We start from the raw sequence: 23435 nt of genomic DNA, 5'->3' as shown, positions 1-23435 counted from the left end.
AATCCATTGAGCCACCTAGCTGCTCCTGGAACAAGTAATTATTAAGAAAGATTTTGAAAGACTTCTGATCCAAGGTGGGCTTTGTCTTACTTCTAAGGTATCTTTGTCTCTGGCATATTACAGCTTGCTTCCACTCCTCTGAGGACCTGTCTGACTTTGACCCTAGTTCTGTGTTAACCTGTATAATGCCTGACTGGACACATTTTGACCTCAGGCTTCACTGTCTGGATCTAGAATTATCCCTTTAATTAGGAGGCAAAGAGGTACTTTGAAAAGAGGCAGGTTAGACACAAACCAAGCTATGAGTAGGAATTTGTTTACCCAGATACAGTGGCCCAGAGGTACCCTCAGTTTGGGGGGAGGAAGAAAGGGTCAGTCAGAATGCTGTTTTATTCTTGCTAATTAGGTGCTTAGCAAATATTGCCACTTTAGCCCCAGTTTCCCTGGCCTAGGACACTAGGTCAGCCAAATGGCCAGGAGTCAGGGACTTTGCAGGAGCTGAAAAAAGGCAAATGTAAACAGGAACATTCAATGATGTCAAAAACATGGCTCAATTCCAGAAACAATCTCCCAGTTCTGCCCTTCATGGCTCCTGTGGGCCAGGAGCTAATCCCACCCTAGGTGCTTCTGATCTGGAGGGTAAAAATGGAAACCGGGTGGCCTCTAGCTGAGGTGGGGAATGCTGGGGGACTGAGGCAAAGGGCCAGAAGCAGATCCCGATAAGCAGATGCTGGCAGGTAATGAATTATTTAAGGCTCCTACACCTTTTCTTTCTCCTCATTCTATTTAGCAGGTTTCAAGGGAGCACCTAGGAGGCTGCTGCTGTAGCTCCACCTCTTAAGTCACACTCCTTTAGGCAGTCTCTGAGGGATGCCTAATTGTCATTCACTGTAGGTGTGTGTAGCTAAGGGAGGCCTAATTGTCATTCACAGCTGTGTGTATCAGTGATGGTTTATCTCTGGGCCTGTGTATTTATATTGAGGCAGACCTCGCAGTGATTTACAATGTAAATTCAAACATGTAGTTGTCCATGTGTGTTTGCATCTCTTCATGTCTATATGAAACTGTCTCTGTGTCCATCTGTCTCTTTGTGATCAGATGGACACATGTTTAGGTTGTCTGAATCTGGATGGATTTAAATTTATTGGCTGTATATCTCTCACCCCTTCCCTTCCACATTGGTAGCATCTTTCCTCTGAGATCACTTTCCATTTCTACTGTAGATACCTTTTATGTACATTTTTTAAAAAATTAGAATCTCTGTCTCACCTAGGCTAGAAAGGTCTTTCACAGCATGGTAAGTTTTAAACAACTTTGATTCTGACATAGGTTGGCTGGTTCTCCCCTTTTTAGGCAGCCCCAGAACCCTCACTGCCAGAAGCTTACCATACTGGTGCCAGTATGGTACTCACAAGCCCAATCCCACTCCAAACAGCATGGAAAGTTTTTGTTGTTGTTTTTTAACTTTCATTTATTTATTACCAATTACCTGTTATAACAAATTTACACACAAGTTTTCCTAAGCGATATGATTGAACTTATCTTCCCCCTCTCTCCCCTTCTTCCTCCCAGTGCTGGCAGGCAATTCAATATTAATTATACATGTATTATCATGCAAAATATATTCCATTCCATATTGTTCATTTTTGTAAGTGAGTAATCTTATAAAACCAGAACCCCAAAACATAAGCTCAAATAAAGGACTGAAAAATCATACGCTCTGATTGGCATTCCATTCTTTGTCATAAGTCCCTCAGAATTCCGCTGGATCACTGCACTGCTGAAATTAGCTCAGTCTCTCACATTTGAACATTCCACAATATTGCTGTACCTTTGTACAATACTCTCCTGGTTCTGCTTATTTCACTCTGTATCAGTTCTTAGAGGTCTTTCACAGCATGGGAAGTTTTAAACAACTCTGATTCTGACATAGGTTGGCTGGTTCTCCCCTTTTTAGGCAGCCCCAGAACCCTCACTGCCAGAAGCTTACCATACTGGTGCCAGACAAGGAATTAGTATAACTCATTGTAACTCAGAGCTCCCAAGATCAAGCAATTCACAAACCTCAGCCTCCCCAGCAGCTGGTTCTACAGCTATATACCATCATGTCCATCCTAGAGACAATTTTTTAAAACCCATACCTTTCGTCTTAGAATTGATAACCAAGTATTGGTTCCAAGGCAGAAGAACAGAAGAAAGGGAAGAGCTAGGCAGTGGGGGTTAAGTGACTTGCCCAGGGTCACACAGCTAGGAAGTGTCTAAGGCCAGATTTGAACCTAGGACCTTCCATCTCTGAGTCTGGCTCTCAATCCACTGAGCCACTTAGCTGCTCCACTATGGACAAGTTTTTTATATGTTGTTTCTTCAATTAGAATGTAGACTAATTTTGTTTTTCTTTGTATCTCCGGCCCTGGCACATAATTACTTTAAAAAACCACAACAAAAAAAATACCCTTTACCTCCTATCTTAGAAACAATACTAAATATCAGTTCCAAGGCAAAAGAGCAAGGTCTAGGCATTGGGGGTTGAGTGTCTTGCCCCAGGGTCACATAGGTAGGAAGTGTCTGAAGCCAGATTTGAACCCAGGACCTCCTGTCTCTGGACCTGGCTCTCAATCCACTGAGCCACCTAGTTGCCCCCAAAATATATAAGTCTTGCCAACTCTAGGCCAGCCACTCCATCCAATGCATCATCTAATATTTGTAAAGTACTTAGGGAAAGTGTCTGGCAAATAACAGGAGCAGAAAATGCCTATTCTTTTCTCTTTTCCCCTTCACATCAATGTTGATTGGCTTGTTTCTTTTCCCTTATGCTCTGGGAAGATCCCCAAAGGACCCACTGGATCCACTGGAGAAGGAAATGGCAAACCAATCCAGTATCCTTGCCAAGAAAACTCCATAGATAACTATGGTCTATGAAGTCACAAAGAGTTAGATATTTCTGAACAACATCTGGGGAGATACACTGTAGCTGGACATAGCTGCTGCTAATAGGTTCTCATACTTAAGGGGGGGAAGGCATTTTGAACCCATGTATGTCTTACCTTAAAATATTTATCTAAGATTTCACTGTAGTTGCTTCCCTTAGAGAACCAGCCATCAGGTATGATCTCGGCCTCCAGCCACTGGATGATGCGCCTCCGGAGCTCATCTCGGTCTGACTGGTAGCATACCACTGTGGGAGAGAGATGAGAAAAATCAAAGAAAGGAGAGGGAACATGGTGGGGAAGAGACAGAGAAAGTCAGAAATAAGTAGAGTGAAAGAAAGATAGCAGAGAATATAGGGAAGAGAGATGTAGGAGAGAAAAAACATCTTAAAGGACTTTTAATTAATTTTAATGTCCTGATTAGAAGATAAAGGGGAAAAAAACTGCTTGGGAGGCCCATGCTTACTTCATGTGTTATAGGTAGAGATGAGCAAGATGAAGGGCAGCTAGGTGGTGCAGTGGATAGAGCACCAGGCCTGGAGTCAAGAAGACTTATCATGCTAAGTTCAAATCTGGCCTGAGACATTTCCTAGCTCTGTGATCCTGGGTAAGTCAATTGTTTGCCTCAGGTTCCTCATCTGCAAAATGAGCAGGAGAAGGAAATGGCAAACCATTCCAGTATTTAATGTGGCTATTCTATCTCATCATATAGAGTAATCATATTATACAAGTTTCTCATCCCTGTCAACTTATATACCATTTGGGGGTAGTATTAATATTTCCAAGAAAGGAATGCATTTAACTCTAACTAGCTTAAGCTGAATGTTAAATTTTCAGTGTTAGCATTTACACCTCAGAAATTGGCACCTGCTATAGATCAAGGTTTGATTTACTGTTTTGTTGATTGCATAGATTTAAGAAGGTAAGAAAAATGCAGATTAAATTTTAAAATGTATGTGCATGTTTAATAAATTTTAATTTTTTAAAACCCTTACCTTGTGCCTTAGAATCAATAAATACCACATATTAGTTCCAAGGCAGAAGAGTGGTAAGGGCTAGGCAATGGGGGTTAAGTGACTTGCCTTGGGTCATACACCTAGGAAGTGTCAGAGGCCACATTTGAACCTAGGACCTCTCATCTCTAGGCCTGGCTCTCAATCCACTGAGCTACCCAACTGTCCCCTGTATTTTTTTTTTAAATAGAGAGCCCACACTTCCTAGCAGTGTGACCCTGGGCAAGCCACTTAACCCCCATTGCCTAGCCCTTACCACTCTTCTGCCTTGGAGTCAATGCACAATATTGATTCCAAGAAGGAAGGTAAGGGTTTAAAAAAAGAGAGAGAGAGAGAGAGAGAGAGAGCCCAGTTGTTAAACACTCACTAGTTCTCTCCTGTGTTGCTTTATAAACATTGCTTGAACTCAGCAATAGTACAGTAGAAGGCTTAGGGAATGAAGTCATCACCCATGGGGACTAGGTTAATAACAACAAAAATAATATAATAACAATCATAGTAATAACTGGCATTTTTATAGCACTTTTAATGTTTGCAAAGTGTTTTATATCTATGATTTCATTCGAGCCCTGAACACATCGATGTTTTTAATCACTGAATTAGACAACGACTACAGACATGACATTCAGGTTGAAGAAGTAGTGAAGACACAGGATAATGAGAGGCCTGAAACATCCCAAAAATGTGGCAAGGCAGGGAAAAAATAAAAGTGAGTTTAATGGAATTTCCAGGCATTACATGCTAACTGCATGACCTTGGGGTTAATTAATTAATCCTTGCTTAGCCTCTCAATTTTCTCATCTGTAAAAGAGAGACAAGCATGACTTGTACTAATTGCCTCATAGGTTTATTGAAAGGAAAGCATTGAGTAGATTTTAGAGTACTTCTATACATGTGAGCTGGCAGCTATTGGTGCAGGGGGTAGAGTCAGGAAGATTGGAGTTCAAATCCAGCTTCAGACACTTACCCAGTGACTCTGGGCAAGTCACTTAATTTGCCTCAGTTCTTCATCTGTTAAATGGAAACACACTGGAAAAGGAAATGGTAAACCACTCCAGTATCCAAGAAAACTTCATGGACAAAGTCCATGGGGCCATGTAGAGTCAGACATGCCTGAACAACAGCAATAACATGTTGTGCGTGAGTCATTTCAAACTCTTTGTGATCCAATTTGAAATATTCTTGGCAAAGATACCAGGGGGTTTGTCATTTTATTCTTCAGTTCATTTTATAGATGAGGACCTGAGGCAAACTGAGTTAAGTGACTTGCTTAGGGTCACACAGCTTTTAAGTGTTTGAGGCCAAATTTGAACTCATGAAGATGAATCTTTCTCCTCCTGGCCTTATGCCCCCAACTGCCCCAAAGATATACACGTGAGTAATTTTCTTTTATACAGTAAGTGTATGATTGAAAAGTGTTGGAAATCTGATTCTTTTGGGCACTTGACCACAGCAAGACTCAATGGGCAAATGAAGGAGATATGGGAATTCATAATATCTCCTCTAAAAAGATACAAGAAACAAATCACAACTCCGCTAAAGTTTAAGTCCTGCCCATATTGCTATAGCCTGCTTGTTTAGACTCATGTGTAAAATGCAGGCTTGAACCTCTTGGGACTAACACCATTTCTGTGGCACATACACTGAGGACTCTGTGGATAATGAGTCGAGCCTGAGGTTAAGGAAGGGGCTCCCTGGATGCAGACAGGCAGAAAAAGCAGACACTCACCTGGGCTTGCAGATGGACTTGCTGGTTTCTTCTCTGCCAAAGGAAATGGGAAATGGTGTAACTTGTCAAAGTAGGAAATCAGATCATTTCATTATCATGATTAAGCCCTTGCTAGGAGGCCGCTGAGATGGAGACAGCATTGTTGTTATTTTGCACCATAAGCCAGCCCTATTCTTCTTGAATTTTAACTGGAAAGAAGCTAACTGGATCCACAGAATTTAATCTGAGTGCCCAGTTCCTGACGAGGGCTGGACTGAGCATCCAAGGCTCAGGACATCTGTTTTATACTAGTAACATGCAGGGAGTACAGGATGGAGTTCAAAGATCTTTTCACTTAAATGGGAGGTTGTTAAGGTATAAAACCAAGGCATGCTACCATCTGGCAATAAGATGACATTGCATGTGAAGAAGTGCTCCCAAATGACTTCATTTTCCACTGGAGAAGCATGGACAGAGATAATTTTGTAAGGCACAGAATTCAGTTAGGGGTCCCCAAATGGGGCATACGGGAGTGAATATCCTTGTTGTAGGAAGGACTATACAATACTCCTTGGTACAGGAAGACCTGGGTTCCATGCCTACCTCAGATGCTTATTAGACAAGTCATTTAATAGCTTTGTGCCTTCGTCTTTTTACCTGCACAGTGAGAGAGTTGGACTTGATGACCTGGGTGGTCCCTCCAAACTCTAAATGTATGGTCCTATGAGTCCATTCTATTGACTAGCTGAAATAAGGTCATAAGACATTAGTGAAGAATTGACTGGCTGGAAGTGATGGTCAGAGGGCTAGATGTCAGCACCATCTCTAGGAAGAGTCAATTATTTAGTAGGATTTGGGAGGAAGTGGGAGAGAACTGGAAAGAATCAGTGGAACCACATTCTTTTTCACCTCTGTTCAACTGGTCTACACAACCCCTACCCCTGACTTCACCCTCCAGCCCAAGGTCACAGAGCTGGATGAGAGCTACATGCTATAACTTGAATAAACTTTACCTTTGCAGTGCCCATCATGGTCCACTTGAATTTTGGATCCGGTGAGGCAGGCATCACGGTGCAGTTCACAGTGGTTGAGGTAAGTCTTCCCATTGCTGCCACACACAGGTCTCTTGTGAGGTTTGCATTGCTGGAACAGACCCAAGGATGGAATGTTGCTATAGTGGTGACACGGACCTCAACCAGCTCATCAGCGAGCTTTCCCCTTGGCATGGATAAGGCTTCTCCTTGCACTAGTGTGGTATGGTAAACTGGGTGCTGTACTTAAGAAAGCCAGGAAGACCTGAGATTGATGCACCTCTGACATGTGCTAGGTGTGCGCTCCTGGGCAAGTCACTTAACTTTCTGGAGCCTCCATTTCCCCCTCTATAATATGGGGATAATAATGTCTATAGTACCTATGGTATCTCAGAGTTTTAAAAGACTTCAGAGCCCATCTAGTCTAGCCCATTCTTGGCCAAGAATCCCTATCAAAACATAATTGACTGACATATGTAAAACCCAGTGGAATTGCTAGTTGGCTATGGGACGGGGACAGAAAGGGGGAGGAGGAAAAGAACATGAACCATATAACCATGGGAAAATGTTCTAAATCAATTAATTAATTAAACGAACAAACAAAAAACATAATTGACTCATATTCCTGAATTCAAATCTGGCCTCAGACAGTAGCTATGCGACCCTGAGCAAGTCACTTAATCCTTTTTGCTTCCATTTCCTCATCTGTAAAATGAGTTAGAGAAGGAAATGGCAAAACGTTAAAGTATCTTTGCCAGGAAAATCCCAAAAGGGGACATGAAAAGGTGGACAACACTGAAATGACTAACAACAATATCCAGCTTTAAAATAAAGAAAAGCTTCAAAGACAGACTGGCAATGGAGGATGGCAAGTATATGTGGATCCATGGTACAGTGAAAAGAGAACTAGCTCTGGAGTCAGAGGACCTGCCTCTGACATTCATTAATTATATGACTTTGAGCAAGTCACTTCACCTCTCTCCCTGGGACTAAGTTTTCTCATCTGTAAAATGGGGATAACAGTCATCACCTCTTAGGATTGTTGTGTAGATTACACACACTATTGACCTCTTTGGCTTCCTTTAAGACCCAAATAAAATCCCATCTTTTACTGGAAGCTTTTCCCAGCCCTCTTAATTCTAGTGCTTTCCCTCTGTTAATTACTTCCTATTAATTCTGTACATAGTTTGTTTTCATATATCTGTTTCCTTACTGTCTTCCCAATTCGAATGTGGGCTCCTTGGCAGCAGGGATCATCTTTTGTCTCTTTTTGTATCCCCAGAACTTAGCACAGTGCCTGGAGCATGGTAGACACTTAATAAATGTTTGTTGATTGATCAAATGAGATAAGATTTGTGAAGTACTCTGCAAAACTGAAAGTGTTATGTAGATGCTAGTTATGGTTATAATTACTAAGTCATGGAAGGACTGCCAACCATAGGGGCAGAGGAAGTACCCACATAGATGAAATCATGGAACCTTTAAGTATCAAAATGTATTTTTCAAAAAAGCAACTACCTGGTTAAAAGGTATGAACAGCTTGGTATAATTTCTAAAATCCTGATATCTCGCTATCTAGGAGGACTGCATGGATGAATGTCTATTGCTACCAGCAGTGCTTTAGTGTATCATTTTCCCCACATGGCCCTCTCAAAATGGGTTTTTATCATTCCAATCTGCTTTTGCTAGTTTAGGAAGTGTACAATGGCACCTTGGAGCTGTTTTAATTTGAATGGTATAATTGTTAGCAAGGGCACGCACTTCAAATGAGATAATATATAGAGAGCCCTTTATAAACCTTGAAGCAATTTATAAACACCAGCTATCATCAATATTATTACCAACGATTATTATTCTGTGTGATCCTTTGATGTCTATTTTTCTCACGTGTAAACAGTTTTTCTCCTTTGACAACCTGAGTGGACTGGATACTGAACATTAAATATGTTGATTCTTTCAATATTTTGAAGACCAAGCTTTTCTATTTTATTTCCTCCCATTCTGGTGATTTCCCCAGCATATTTACTTTATTATATTTCCTTATGCAAAATTTTGTGTTTTTAATAAAGCTGAATGCTTTCATTTTGTCTTTGATGAAAGCTATCACTCCTTCAATGGCCAAGAATCCATTTTCTTTCCATAGCTGGTATAAATATACTTTCTCATTTTCTTTTGACGTTATTGTTGTTGTTTTGGTTAAATAGGTTGTTTTATTTTTATGATTAGCACCAAACTACCTGGAATTTATTGCTATGTATGGGGCAAGGTATATGAATTCAAGTGAATTCTTCCACTTATGTATATATCCCAATTGCCCTTCCCCTAAAGCATTTATTAAGTAGTGAGTCTTTTTCTCCTTGTATCATTTCATATTACATATGAAATCCTTATTATGGTTTGATTCTATTCCCATAATCTCTATTTTATTGCATTGAAAATTTTTCTGTTTTTCAGCCAATACCATGTGATTTTTTGATAATTACTGCCTTGGAATGTGTTTTAAAATTTGCTGAGTTATATAATACATATTCCCTTGTCACCTTTCTTTTAAAAACTTTTCTTTGCTGCCTTTGCCAGTCTATTCCTCTAGGTGAAGTCCATCACCCCTTTTGTAATGTGTAAACTATTCATGCCCTTTGACCAATTATTGAGTGGACTCTGGATACTGAGCATATATAAAAATATGCATGTATGTTACACACATATAAATGTACATAACTATATGTTACACACATAAACAAAGAGATTTATTTTTAAAATTCCATGGTGACTTAAATTGGAACTGATTAGGAAAATGTTTAACAGGAAGGGAAGGCATAGGACGACAATAGATTCAGAGCAGCCATAGACTGTAAAGGCTATCTACCCCAAATCTCTCACTTTACAGATGAGAAACTGAGGCCAAAGGATTTAAATGACCTGACCTGATGGTGGTAACAAGTGGCAGAGTAGGGAGCTGAATCCAGGTTTTCTCATTCCAGATCAAGCACCCAAGGTAGTACTGGATTTGAGCACTGTTGCCATATCCTTAATTCAATAGTTCTAGGCAAACGCTCATAAGGCAGCTTTCCTATATTTATTTACCTAAGAAGCAGGGATTTATCAGCAAGTCTCTTACAAGGAAGCAAATAAGATATTTCTCTAGTTTTTCCAGTTCCCTAAGTATAAATCTTCAAAAACTGCATTTGTAACTACAATAGGCATAACTTGGGATTTTTCCTCTCCAGTGCTAAAAAAAGCTGAGAAGCAATGAGCTGGATAGATGAGGAGGAAGTTTGTGGTAAAAGAGAAAGATCCTGGATTTGGTCTCTAAAGCAACTAGGTTTAAATCTCACTCTTCCACTGACTACCTCTGTGACCATAAAGAAGTTGCTGAAGCTCTCTGGGTCTCAATTACTTCATCTAGAGGCAGCTAGGTAGAGTAGTGGGTAGAGCGATGGTCAGAAAGACCTTAGTTCAGATCCAGCCTCAGACCTTGGGCAAGTCATTTAACTTCTGCCTCAATTTCCTCAACTGTAAAATGATCACAACAACAGCATTTATCTCAGAGATTGTTGTGAGGATCAAAAGAGGTAATAAATATGAAGCACTTAGCACAGGGCCTGGCACATAGTAGGTGCTACATAAATGCTTATTCCCTTCTCTCCCCAGTCCCATTTGTAAAATGAAGGCACTGGGCTGGAAAAATTCTAATGTTCCTTTGTAAGCCTGTGATCCTGTGGAGGATTAAAATATATATTTTGCATTATACTAGTGAAAGCCAACCCTTGGCAAACAGCCACATGCAATTTCTGAAGTTACCCTTTCTCTCTGAATAACTTACCTCAATACAAAGACAGGTTGGCTCTCCCTTCTCAGTGACTGCACACTCCCGGCCTGCACCACAAAACACATTGGCACAGATTTTGGATTTGCTTTTTGTTTCTTCCTGAAACAGAAAGAGAAAAAAGAAAAGAAGCTAGGTAACAAAGAAAGATTCATATCTCAAACAACATTCCCATTAACCTTTTTCAGGTTTCTTTTGAACTAGGTGCAGCTATTGATTCAATATTGTTCCAGTATTAGTTCTAAAGCAGAAGAGTGGTAAGGGCTAGGCTAATGGGGATTAAGTGACTTGCCTAGGGTCACACAGCTAGGAAGTGTCTAAGGCCAAATTTGAAATCAGGACTTTCCATCTCTAGGTCTGCCTTTCAAACCTCTGAGCCACCTAGCAGCTCCCAATGGTAACATTCTTAATCATCAGAGATCATCCACCCATCAGCTTTCATTAATACAAAAATCTCGGAAGATTAAACCTGGGAGGGCCCTTAACAAGCACCAAGTCCAAGTTCTTTACTCTGTCAAGAAGAAGATTGAGGGAAGCGAGGCAGGGAAAAGACAGCAAAACCAACTTCTTCAGGATAAGTGGCAGAGCCAAGATTTAAACTCAAATATTTTAAAACCAAATCCAGTATTCTTGCTTCATTTAGGAGTTAGAAAGCCTAGCACTCACTCCCTAACCTAAGCTTTATTTTGGGACAATAGGTCAATAATAGAAACTATTTTCTGAAAAGCCAGAATTTGAAAGACCTAGCATTGATGACTGACTGAACCCCAAGACAAAGGTGGGGGTAGGAGTGGGATAACTGGAGAGGGTTGTTCCTCAAGGCAGTTCCAAACTGCACTGAGCACTCAATTAAAACTCTATGCTTAGAAATTAAATTCCATTCATCAGATGCTTATTCAGTACCTATTATGAACCAGGCGCTGTGTAGTTATGGTTACTGTTATTACCCAATTCAGTAGCATCTGGTCAGCAGTCCCCGACTGCTGAATTCGTATCTTCATATGCAAAAAAATACATTTTTAAATGTATCACTCTCCAAAAACATGGAGAACAGAAATGATCAGTCTGGGAATAAGCTTAGCCTATGATATTAAAGTTCAGTTTCTTCATCTTTAAAATGATGGCATTAAATGACCTCCAAGTTGTTTTCAACACTAATATTCTATGATTCTAAGTTCTGGACTTAGAAAAATCCTGTCGTCTAGAACATTTAAATCAATAAATATTTAAGCACCTACTATGTAAGGCAGTATAGAGTAGTGAATGGAAATCAGATCTTAGAATGGGAAAGACCTGTGTTCAAGTACATATTAGATATGGGACTGCTCTCTAACACTTTTCTCATAGAAGGGTAGCGAGGTGGCAAAGTGAATAGGCCACTGGATCCAGAGTCAGGAAGACATATCTTCCTGAATTCAAATCGCTCCTTAGTTGTATGACCCTGGGCAAGTCACTTAACATTGGTTGCCTCAGCTGCCTCCTCCGTAAAATGAGCTGGGAAGGACATGACAAAAACACTCTAGTAAGAAAACCCCAAATGGGGTCATGAAGAGGCTGATGCCACTAAAATGACTGAACAAAAATAATGTCTACCTCCCAGGGTTGTTGTGAGATCAAATGGGAACATACATGTAAAGAATTCTGCAAACCTTAAAGCATTTTATAAATACCGATGATGAGGATGACGACGATGATGACACCTAGACCTTAATTCCAAGGGAGGCACTTCTTTTTCCATAGCAGGAAGCTGCTCCCTCGCCTCTTTTCTGGAGGTAGGATTAGCAAAGTTAAGGAGATGTTTGCCACCCCTTTCTATATAATTGGCTATGCTGGGAGAGCTGCCTCCAGCAAGGCTTCACTGTTTTAGCCTTTGTAGCACCCACAGCAGGTAGCATCCTTCCGTGGGGTGGGGTGTGGTGTGGTGTGGTGGGGTGGGGAGTAATAAATGGAGAGTGGTTAATAGCATTGGCTGCGGGCTTAGGCAGCCGATTCAAACCTGCACAAGTTCAAATCCAGCACAAAATTTATGTTACTTTATTTCCCACTCTCAAAGTCTGCAACAGTGAGATTTAGTTACTTTATATCAAGGGAGAACTAACAGATACCACGCAACCTTCTCCCTTCCCGGGTCCCCACCCAATGCGGACCTTTGGAAGCTGCCAGGTTGCCATCCATGCAGCTTGATCTGCTGCCATCTGCTGGTTATTTTCTGAATTCTGTAGCATTAAGTTCTTGGAAAAGCTTATTTCTTTGTCCTTGACACGCAAGATTCCCATTGGTCTAGCAACAACCTCCAAACTTGCATTTTATTGGCTCATTGATTTTTTTTTTTTTTTCTGAACCAATGACTGCCAATCCCCCCCCCCCTCCAATTTTTTTTTTCTCTTGCTAAAAAGGAAAGGAGCCAATAAGGTTAAAGGGGAGGTAGAGGGAAGGGCCGGCCGCCGTTTCTGCTTCCGAAGCACGGTGGGAGGAGGAGAGAAACGGGGTAAAAAATAAGAATAAACAGTATTTCCAGCAGGGTCTCTCTTCCCTGGAAACAGAACCAAGACCATAACGTTTAAGCAGGATTGGAGGAAAGGATTTCACAGCCTGAAGTAAAAATCAATGAACAGAAAATGTCTGTACACACACACACACACACACACACACACACACACTGCACAAACAAACGCACGCAGAAGCTCATCAAATACCAAGGTCGGACATTACATCCCGAAACACATACGAGCACATCTGTACGCTGTTAAGCAGGTTTACCGACATTTGCAACATCTATATCACCACAAATGTGTAGAGGAAATCACTGTTTACATTTTAAAGCATGCTACAGTTACAGAATGTTCTGTATATATTTGGTCCTCACAACAATCCCAGCCAGGAATTATGAGCTCACAGAATCATGGGGGCTCGGACTGCAGAGACTTTTGAAAGGCAACGTGGAATCCCATTTAGTCATGGATTTTAGAACTCAGATTCTGCTTCGGACTCTTAGGGTCCTTGAGTCTTTGTTTCCTTGTCTTCGAAGTGGGGATAAATAATTGCACTTGGCCCAGAGGAGTGTTGGGAGGAGCAAGGGAAATAATGAATGTAAAATGCTTCATAAAGCTCAAAAGCTATATACATATCATCTCGGCTAAGGATCTGATATTAGAGTTGGAAGGCACCTTAGAAGGCCATTTAATCCCTCATTTCACAGATAAGAAGACCAAGGCTCATAGTCACATAAGTAGTTAGAGGAGCCTGCATTTAAATCCAAGTCTTCTGATTTCAAATCCGTTGCTCTTTACAATTATACGATGCTGTCTCACCAATCTTCTTATTTTATACATGAGGACACTTGAGACCCAAAGAAGGGGGAAGTGACTTGTCCAGGGTCACCCAGCTAGTAAGTGTCTGAGGTCAGAATTGATCTCAGGAAGAGTTTTTCTGAATCCAGGCCCAGCACTCTTTCTACTATATCACCTAGCTGCTCTCTGTATAAATGTACAGATGACTTTATATATCCTTATCTAGATAGCACTTGCTTTACAGGGTTGTTGTGAGGATCAAGCAAGATGTCTGTAAAGAGTTTTGCAATCCCTATGCAGCATTATAGAAACATCAGTTATTATGATCTTTAGTATTTCCCCAAGATGCCTTTTGGAGGCCTCTAGAACCTTAGCTAGCTTTGGAGAACTGAGGCTTCCAGGTTTTTAAACAAAGACATAGCTTTAGATTATATTGGAGCTGTGAATCTGGATAGGATGACCTTGAGGAAGCTCTAGCTCCAGTGAGAACTTATCCTTCCAAGTATCTATAGACGTGTGCTCATAGACCCAGGCACTATGAACACAGATTGCTTCTTTGGATGAATCTAAATGGTATGCCAAAATGTTGGATTTCTTCCCACTCCCTCCCACCAAAGGTCCTTAATTTTTTTTTTGTTTGTTCCAGAACCCCTTTGGTGCTCTGGTGAAGCAAACAGACCCTTTTTCAGAATAAGGATTTTAGTTGCACAAAACAAAATACATAGGATTATAAAAGAAACCAATTCTATTGTAATACATGTGTATATGCATACATATACACTATGTGAAAACTAGTTCACAGACCCCAGATTAAGAACTCTCCAACAAATCTGACCTCAGACACTTCCTAGATGTAAGACCCTGGGCAAAACACTTAACCTCTATTGCCTAGCCTTTACCACTCTTCTGCCTTAGAACCAATACATAGTATTGATTCTAAGAATGACATCTAGAAAGACATAAACACATGGCATTCATATTTAAAGTAGTCAGATTATTAGGCAAGAGGGTGAGAGGGTTTGCTGAGATAGAAGATAGGGAGGTAAGAGGATGTAGAATTTAAAAAATCACAGTATCCTTGAATTTTAGAGATCATTTAGTTCAATCTTAGCTAGAGAAAAAACAACAATCTGTTTATACTAGCCTCAGCTTTTATGCAAATAGATGAGGAGGTAGGTGATATGCCTAACAGTAGGTGGCAATCTCTCTCCTTCTCTAAATACTCCCAGAAGCCTGCAATGCAGAAGTCACTGCCTCTCTTCATAGAGTAGATCAGATTAATTTGCACTTTCACTAAGCTGAGGTTTAAAAAGTGGGGGGCATCAAAAGGCATTACACAACACATACTTGGCAGTGATTATCAGGTTTGGGTGCTTGCTAATCTGGAAAAAGAACAGCTCAATTTCATCAACAAAACTCAATTAATGTCTCTCTCTTTCTCTTTTCCCCCTGGCATCCTCTGACACTCAAATCCACAATGATAATGATCTGTCAAATGAAGGGTGTGACCTAGAGCTTGCAAGTTCTCCAGCTCTAAATTCTGTGACCATACACAGTACCTTCCAGAGGACATCCCTTGTTCATCTGAACCCCTTCCCTAATTTCTTCCCTGTGTTTCTGATGAGTGCAAGTAATCACTCAGGGCTGCCTTTAAGGGGAAAGAGTACCTTAATGGTCTTTGTATGTTTCCCAGCATCTAGTAGTTCCTTCCTTGATGACTACAAATATGCTCAAGTCTCCCCCAAACTGAAAAGAATCCTTAATAGATTTCAGCATCACTCCAGTTATAATCTGTCTTATATATGAGACAGCTAGGTGCTACAGTGGATAGAGTGATGGGCCTTGAGTCAGGAAGACCTGTGTTCAACTCTGGCCTCAGATACTTACTAACTATGTGACCCCAGGCAAGTCACTTAACTGCTTGCTTCAGTTTCCTCAGCTATAAAATGGGGATAATGATACTCCCTATTTCTCAGGATTATTGTAAGGATGAAATTGGATTATATTTGTAAATTACTTAGCATAGGCACACAATAGGTATTATATAAATGTTAGTTGTTATTATTATATCTCTCTTTTTCATATCTAACCTCCTAGGAAAATCTGCTGGCATGTATTATCTCCATGCCCTCTTATATCAAAATGACATGAGAAGACATGGATGTTGCCTAACACAGTTCCTAGCACATAAAAAATGCATAATGATGGATGGGTTTCAATCTGCACCATTAGAGGGAGAACACACACCAGAGAAGGATCCATTGAATTGTTGAAGTACATCTCTCAGCCTAACACGTAATAGGTATTCAATTAATACTTGTGCCCTACAATCAATTCAATTTTTTTCTGGTGAATTAAAGATATGAAAGAAGACAAAAGATTAATTTCGCAACAGCAATAGGAAATGTAAGATCTCAAAGTGGCATTCTAAAATAAGGCAATCTTTGATTTCAGCTTCTCCAAATCTGAAGAAAGTATTCTGGGAAGAACTCTAAAATGAAGTCCTGACCAAAGGATATGGAGACCTATAGCTTTTGATTTTTTTTTCTCCTGTTAAAGACATCTCTTTCCTTTGAGACAGTAGAATCCATTCTCAATTGTAAGGATATTGGTGGTCATTCCCCTTCTCTTCCTAGCCTCCAAGAGCTATACTACAACATAGCTGAGGGTCTTCATTTCCTCACCTGTAAAAAGTGGAGACAAACCAGATGATCCTAGGGTTGCTTTAGAATCATTTTCATTTTTATTATATCCCTCTGTATAAAGTGACCCAAGAGAACATTATTTAGGTCAGAGATTCTTAAGGCCTGTTTTGTATCACAGACCCCTTTGACAGTCTGGTGAAGCCCATGGTCCCCTTCTTAGATTAATACCTGCAAATGTACAAACTAAGAAAAATCTTGGGGTTTACAAAGAAAATCAATTATATTGGAATAGTTGTCTTTTTTTTAAGTCCATACACTCCAGTTTAGAACCCCTGATAGACCTCTACTCTTATAGAGAGAGGGAAGGGGCAAGCCATTTAATCTTACGTCTACAGACTGGCTGTACCAATAGATTGGATGTTCCTAATTTTCTATCAAACAATATATTTCTAAAGTATTTAATGGAGTGTCTGGCTTATTATAGTGGGTATTAAAAAAACAACACCTTAATCTAGGTTCTACGGCAGAAGAAAATGGTAAGAGCAAGACAGTTGGGGTTAAGCGACTTGCCCATAGTCACATAGCTAGGAAATGTTTGAGTCCAGATTTGAACCCAGGACCTCCCATTTTTAGATCTGGCTCCAAGTCCATTGAGTCACCTATCTGCCCCTATAGTAGGCATTTAATAAATGTTGGTTCCCTTCCCTTCCTCTTTACTTCTTACTTCCTCCAGAGGTACTACTCTTCCTCCCTAACCAAACCTTCATTTCCCACTCTAGTACATCTAAAAAAGGCCAGTCCTAGAGAATGGTGTCGTCTTGTGTAAATATAAAGATGAGTTACAGTGCCCTACTGATGGGAAAAAAAGGCTGGGAGTGGGTGAATTGAGATGTGGGAAAGTTGCTAACTTTTAAAGGAAAACTCAGTGGTTTTCTAGTATTTCTATTAACACTTAATCTAACATCTCTAACACCTTTTCTTGGCAAGGATCCTGGAGTGGTTTGCCATTTCCTTCTCTACTGGATCCTTTTTTTTTTTTTTTTTTTGGTCAGGCAATGAGAGGTTAATTGACTTGTCCAGGGTCAAAGAGCTACTAAGAGTCTGAGACCAGATTTGAACTCAGGTCCTCCTAGCTTTAGGCCTACTATCACTATCCCCTGAGCCACCTAGATGCCTAAATGCCATGTACACCCCCTTTTTATCTTATTTTTTTTATCTTATTCTTCATAGAGACTATTCTAAACCTTCTTTTCTTTTCTCTAGTCTTCCATACCATCTTCCCTCCCTCTTGCTCTGCTGAAGACTGCAAATTTTACTGAGAAATTGAAGACCATTGGCAGTGTTTTCCTCTTTTTTCCTTCTCTCAATCCCTTGACACTACCTCCAATTCCAATACCTCTTCCTTTACTCCAGGCATTTGTGGCTCTTCACATTAGGTCAAGTTCTTTCCATATGCCTTTGACTCAATCCCCTTCTGTTTTTTCCAACAACCTGCCCCCACAATCATCTCCTTCCCTTTCTAATTTTCAACTTCTCCCTAATTGGTTCTTTCTTTCTGACTACAATCATGCTCAGCTCTTCCGCCATGTTGAAAAAAAATCCTCAATAGACTTTACCATCATGTAAGTTATACTCTGTCCTATTATTTCTCCTTTTCACTGCCAGACTCCAATTTAGCTTTGAAAGGCCCACACAAACTGGCTCCAACCTGCCTTTCCAACTTTGTTAAATAGTCTTATCCTCCTTGAATTCTAAGATTCAGCCTAACTGGGACTTCTTGCCATTCTTCACCCATGGCACACCACTGCACTCCATCTCCCATCTTCATTCCTTTGTCCTGGAATTCAATTCCTATCTTGCTTCTACACTTATAACCTCCTATTTGGCTATAGCAGCTCAGGAGAACAAGAAAGGCTTCATGTAGGAGAAACCTGAAGGATATGGAGTTCAAAATCTTCATTTTATAGGAGAGAAAACCTATCCAGTGTCTTAAAGCTGGTAGTTGTCTACATTTAATAAATAAAGCTTATCTGTAACTAATATACCAACTGATTATGTAAATGTGTACTTCTGAAGTTTGTTTCTTGGGCAGAGTTATGAAAGAAATCATCTAGTGGATCCATAGGATCATCATTTTGGAGCTGAAAGGGCCCTCAGAGTTCATGGAGTCCAACCACCTGACTTTAGAGATGACGGGCCACCCATTATTGCCCAATCTCACACAACTAGGAAGCATTTGAGGAGGATTTGAACTCAGGTCAGCCAGAGCTCTCTGCCATGCTACCTAGCTCCTCATGGTAGGATGCAAACTCCTTGAGGGAAGGAATGTTTCCTTTCAGCCTCCTAAAATAAAGTATTCTCAGTGCTTAGAACAAAGCCTGGTAAGAATAATTAGCAAATGCTTGTTGACTGATTGCTTGCTTACTGGATAATAGCATTATTTCCATGGAAACATGCTTGCCTCTACTTATAAGCAGACTTCTTAAATACAACTTGTTTGTATGCTAGGGCTTGCTTGCATATAGTAAAGCTTCACTAATTTGAACTAATTGGCCCATTTGAATTAATGAAAAGTCTAAATCACAGATCATTGTAAAAGTAATGCCACTTTCTTAGATGTTCTCTTAAGGGCATTTCTAGCTCCAATGTGCTTAAACCAATCTGATAAAGTTATAGTACCTTAAGGAACACAGTTAAATTAATAAACAAAACTTATAATTAATATGCCATGTGGGTCTGTAAATGTATACTTATCAAATATATCAGAATACTTAAAAAGGTTTTTTCCCTCTTAGTTACAGTACTGAGTTCTAAAAATTCCATTCCATACTGTGCAAGTGAACAATCTGTACTAGTCCAAATATAGGTCCCACTTTCCCCCCAAATCTGGCTTATATGAAACATGAGGGTGACATCATCCATCATACTCTTAGTAAGCGAACAACAAAAAAGTGAAACATAAAGAGATCGATGATGGCAAAAAGGAAAAAAAAAACATCTTTATTGGACTAGAAAAAAAGCTTTAAAAATCATTTCATCATTCAAAATAGATCTAGAAACACGCACACATGTGCATATGCACAGACATGTGTGTGAATATGTACGTGTGTATATATATATGTTTTATGTGGTACTCATGTCAGTGAAATTTTAAGCTTTTTAAAAGCATGCATGTATATACACACAGAGTATCCCAAAAGTCTTAGCATATATATGACTTTTAGGACATCCGATCAATACCTATAAACACACATATATGCATACATATACACATGTATATATTAACATGTGTTTGTACACAGGCATATTAGTTTATAAATTTATATACACGTATATCTATATATAAATATATAAGTAAATGTAAATATATATATATATTTAATCAAAGGCAACATTGCCCAGCGAATTGGCCTCAAAGCCAGGAAGACTTAAAGTCAAGTTCCTCCTCTGATGCCTATTAGCTGTGTGACTCTGGCCAAGTTACTTAACCCAGAGGGGTTTTAGACAATATGAGTTGAAGAAAAGATGCCAGTCTACTCTGGTAGAGGGACTTTCCTCTCCTCCGAATTTTCTATACCAGTGAAGTCAGAGATCTAGTTTTTATATATCTTCTTGTTATTGTTCAGTTGTTCGGTCATGTCCAACTCTTCATTGACCCCATGGGCCACAGCACACCGATTCTGTCCAGGGGGTTTTCCTGGCAAAGATACTGAAGCAGCTTGCCATTTCCTTTTCCAGTGTTTTAAGGCAAACAGAGGTGAAAGGACTTGCCCAGGGCCACACAGCTAATAAGTGTCTGAGGCCACATCTGAAATCAGGGCTTCCCAACTCCAAGGACAGCAATCTATCTATTGTGCCACCTTGCTGCCCCCTTTTATATATTGATTTTCTTTTGAATAAGTCTCATTTTAGGAGGATGACACATTTTCAGGTCAATATGGTATTAACTGAGCTCTAGCAAGAGGTCAATGTGCTGTTATAGATAATCAAAGGAGTATGAGCCATAGGTTAACAGAATTTATAGCTAGAGGGTCCCCTTAGAGTTCATCTATCCAATATGGTCTTTTCTCTCAAAGAGCTTGGAATCTAGCTAAAGAGCTAGGAGGAGGATACACAAACAGGAAACCGATACCATGGCATCCGTGAAAAAGGGTCCAATGTACAGACACTAACTGATGCAGATGTGTGAGGAAGACAGAGATGGCAATTGGCTAGAGTGGTCTGGAAAAAAAATTTTAAGGATGCAGGACTTCAAGTCTTCCTAGCTTTGAGGCCAACTCACTGTGCAATGCTGCCTTTCATTAAGTATTTATATGCAGACATGTGTATATACACATAAATTTATAAACACACATCTATGTATGAATACATGTTTATATATACAAGTGCACATGTATATATGGGTGCATTTCATATGTACATCCAGGTGTGTACTGGATGTCCTAAGTCATGTATATGCAGCTGGTAATATGGAATGAGCTCCGAAGTCTGAGGACTTGGCTTCATCTGGGTTCATATCCCATTATACACTTACTCCCTGTGTAATCTTAGGAAAAATCCATGAGCCTCAGTTTCTTTAACTATATCATGAAAGGGAAAGGACTAGATGGCTTATTTCCCTACTAGCTCTAAATTCACAACTTAAATTAGCTCTTGAAGGGCATGTAGGCTTTGGAAAGGCAAAGATATGGGGAAAGGACTTTCTTTCTCAAGTCTACAATCACCCCTTTTTCACGAAGAGGAAATGATTCATTAAACAAAAGATGCTTCGGCCCCTTTCCCTTTCCAAATGAGGAGAACTACACAATTAGTAGAGTCCCAAGTTCAGAAAACATGAGTTTTCATGTGGGTATAATGAAATACATATGGGGTAATAAATGAAGAGCATATATTCAACTTTCTGGTCTGAAGTATATGGAACTGGCATATTTATGTATTCAAGTGCAGGGAGAGGAGAGAGGGAGGAAGATACAAGGGAACTTTAATATAGCAAACAAATAAATAACTTAAGCTAAAAAAAGCTGGGAGAGAAGCACAAGTGAAGGAATCATTGGGTTCTATTATATAAGGCATTGGCCCTTAAGAAATATCAACTTGAATATTTTAAGGATTTGTGGTAGAAATTCCTCTACTGACAGAGATTTCAATCCCTTCATACCTCTCTCTGTCTCTGTCTCTCCCTCATCTCTGTTTCTCTCTCTCTCTCTCTCTCTCTCTCTCTCTCTCTCTCTCTCTCTCTCTCCTGTCTNGCCTTTCTTTCTGTGTCTATCTCTCTCGCTGTCTCTGTCCCCTCTCCCTTCTCTTTGTCTCTGCATTTCTCTCTCTGTCTCTGTGTTTCTGTGTGTCTCTCTTCCCCCTCTCTGGCTGTCTCTGTGTTTCTGTCTTTCTCTCTCTGTTTCTCTGTCTGTCTGTCTCTGTCTTTCTCCATCTCTGTGTCACTGTTTCTCTTGTCTCTGTCTCTCTCTGTGTTTTTCTCTTTCTCTGTCTCTCTCCCTTCTCCCCTTTCTCTGTCTCTCTGCCTTTCTCTCTGTTTCTGCCTTTCTCTCCCTGTTTCTCTGTCTCTCTCTGTGTGTGTGTCTCTCCCCTCTCTGGCTCTGTTTTTGTCTCTGTCCATGTCTCTCTCTCTCTCTCTCTCTCTCTCTCTGTTTCTCTCTGTCTGTCTGTCTGTCTGTCTGTCTCTGTCTTTGTCTTTCTCAGCCCACCCAAATCCATAAGGTCTGGATATAAGAAATGAAATGTTTCAGAGGTTATGAACCTGTGTCTTTGGCAGTGAAGAACAACCAGGAAGACCATGTGCTCTGGCTGGGGAGGAAGTTACAGAGCAAAGCCCTAAAACTGTCAGTTGAAAATATCATCTACTCCTAACGTGGATTGGTTGGGCCTCATCCCTGATCCTTTTCTTCCTTCCCAACTTTTCTTTTCAACAGCCCTTTTTATGCCCGTGTGAGATTTTGGCTCGATCTACAGGAGCAATTCTGCGACAGAATTCTAAGAAGAGAATGGTTTTCCTTCTCCCTGCCAAAATTAGTAATGGAAACTTCATGGAACGTACAGCAGCCCCCTCCCGTCTCACCCTCCACCCCCCAACAGACAGAATGCTGTGCAGCCTGAGAACAAAGAAATCCACAGGCCTGGGTGAAAGCAGGAGAGACTTCTGGGGGAGGGTGGGGCTGCGCTGCAGTGAATAGCATGTTCTATAAGACCGGGAGGCCTGGCCGCACCCAGAGAGGGGCTGCTGGCAGCTGGGAGCAGAGGGGGCTGGCTCACTAACCCAGCCCTGGCTGATGGAAAGGAGAGGAAAACAAGAAAACCTGAACCGCTCTGGGGACTAGGAAAGATGTTGTCTGCAATGCATCTAGAGGATTCATTTTTACCTTGTTAAATTGTTTATCTGTTTAATTCTGGGTCTCCAATAGAAGGAACCGTGGTGCCCTGTATGTCTCTAGGAAAGCAGGTGGGGAAGACAAGCACGGAGTCCTTGCAATCAGCCTGATGTCAGTGGCAGGTAATTTGTGTTGCTGCTGCAGAGACTGAATCTCCCCTATTATGCATGTTTATAGCCCACACTTCATTTCAAGGTCAATGCTATCACCACCATCTTTTTTTCCTCCTCAGATAATAATGAAAGATCCTTTTCCCCAGCATGAGATTTCCAGTATCCTTCCTTCCTCTCAACAAAAATGTCAATTTACGTTTATACAGTGTTTTTCAATTACAAAACAAAGTAGCCTGGGCAGCTAGGTGGTGCAGGAGATAAGAGTACCTGATCTGGAATCAGAAAGTCTAGAATTCAAATTTGGCCTTAGATATTTCCCAACTTGGTTACCCTGTGCAAGTCATTTAACTTTGGTTTCCCGATCCTTAAAATGGGAATAATAATAATAGCTTCTACCTCCCAGGATTGTTGTGAGAACCAAATAAGAAAATAATTGTAAAGTGCTTACTGCAATTCTTGGTACACAGAAACACTATATAAATGTTAGTTGTTATTATTA

General features: G+C 40.4%; 1 protein-coding gene across 1 annotated transcript in view; it reads right to left on the bottom strand.

Moving 5' to 3' along the window:
* The window catches only part of FSTL1 (follistatin like 1), a 103939-nt gene that overhangs the window by 15753 nt on the left and 64751 nt on the right, over positions 1 to 23435 (bottom strand). Inside the window, exons 3-6 of the mRNA XM_044670074.1 lie at positions 10503 to 10607; positions 6662 to 6791; positions 5670 to 5702; positions 3045 to 3175 (exon numbers count right to left, since the gene is read on the bottom strand). Coding sequence (XP_044526009.1) covers positions 3045 to 3175; positions 5670 to 5702; positions 6662 to 6791; positions 10503 to 10607 — 399 coding nt within the window. The remainder of the gene's footprint in view (positions 1 to 3044; positions 3176 to 5669; positions 5703 to 6661; positions 6792 to 10502; positions 10608 to 23435) is intronic.

The sequence above is a fragment of the Gracilinanus agilis genome, chromosome 3 (genome assembly GCF_016433145.1).
Source record: "Gracilinanus agilis isolate LMUSP501 chromosome 3, AgileGrace, whole genome shotgun sequence".
Taxonomy (NCBI): Eukaryota; Metazoa; Chordata; class Mammalia; order Didelphimorphia; family Didelphidae; genus Gracilinanus; species Gracilinanus agilis.
The sequence above is the reverse complement of the archived record's forward strand: the minus strand, read 5'-3'. Positions and strand labels throughout refer to the sequence as shown.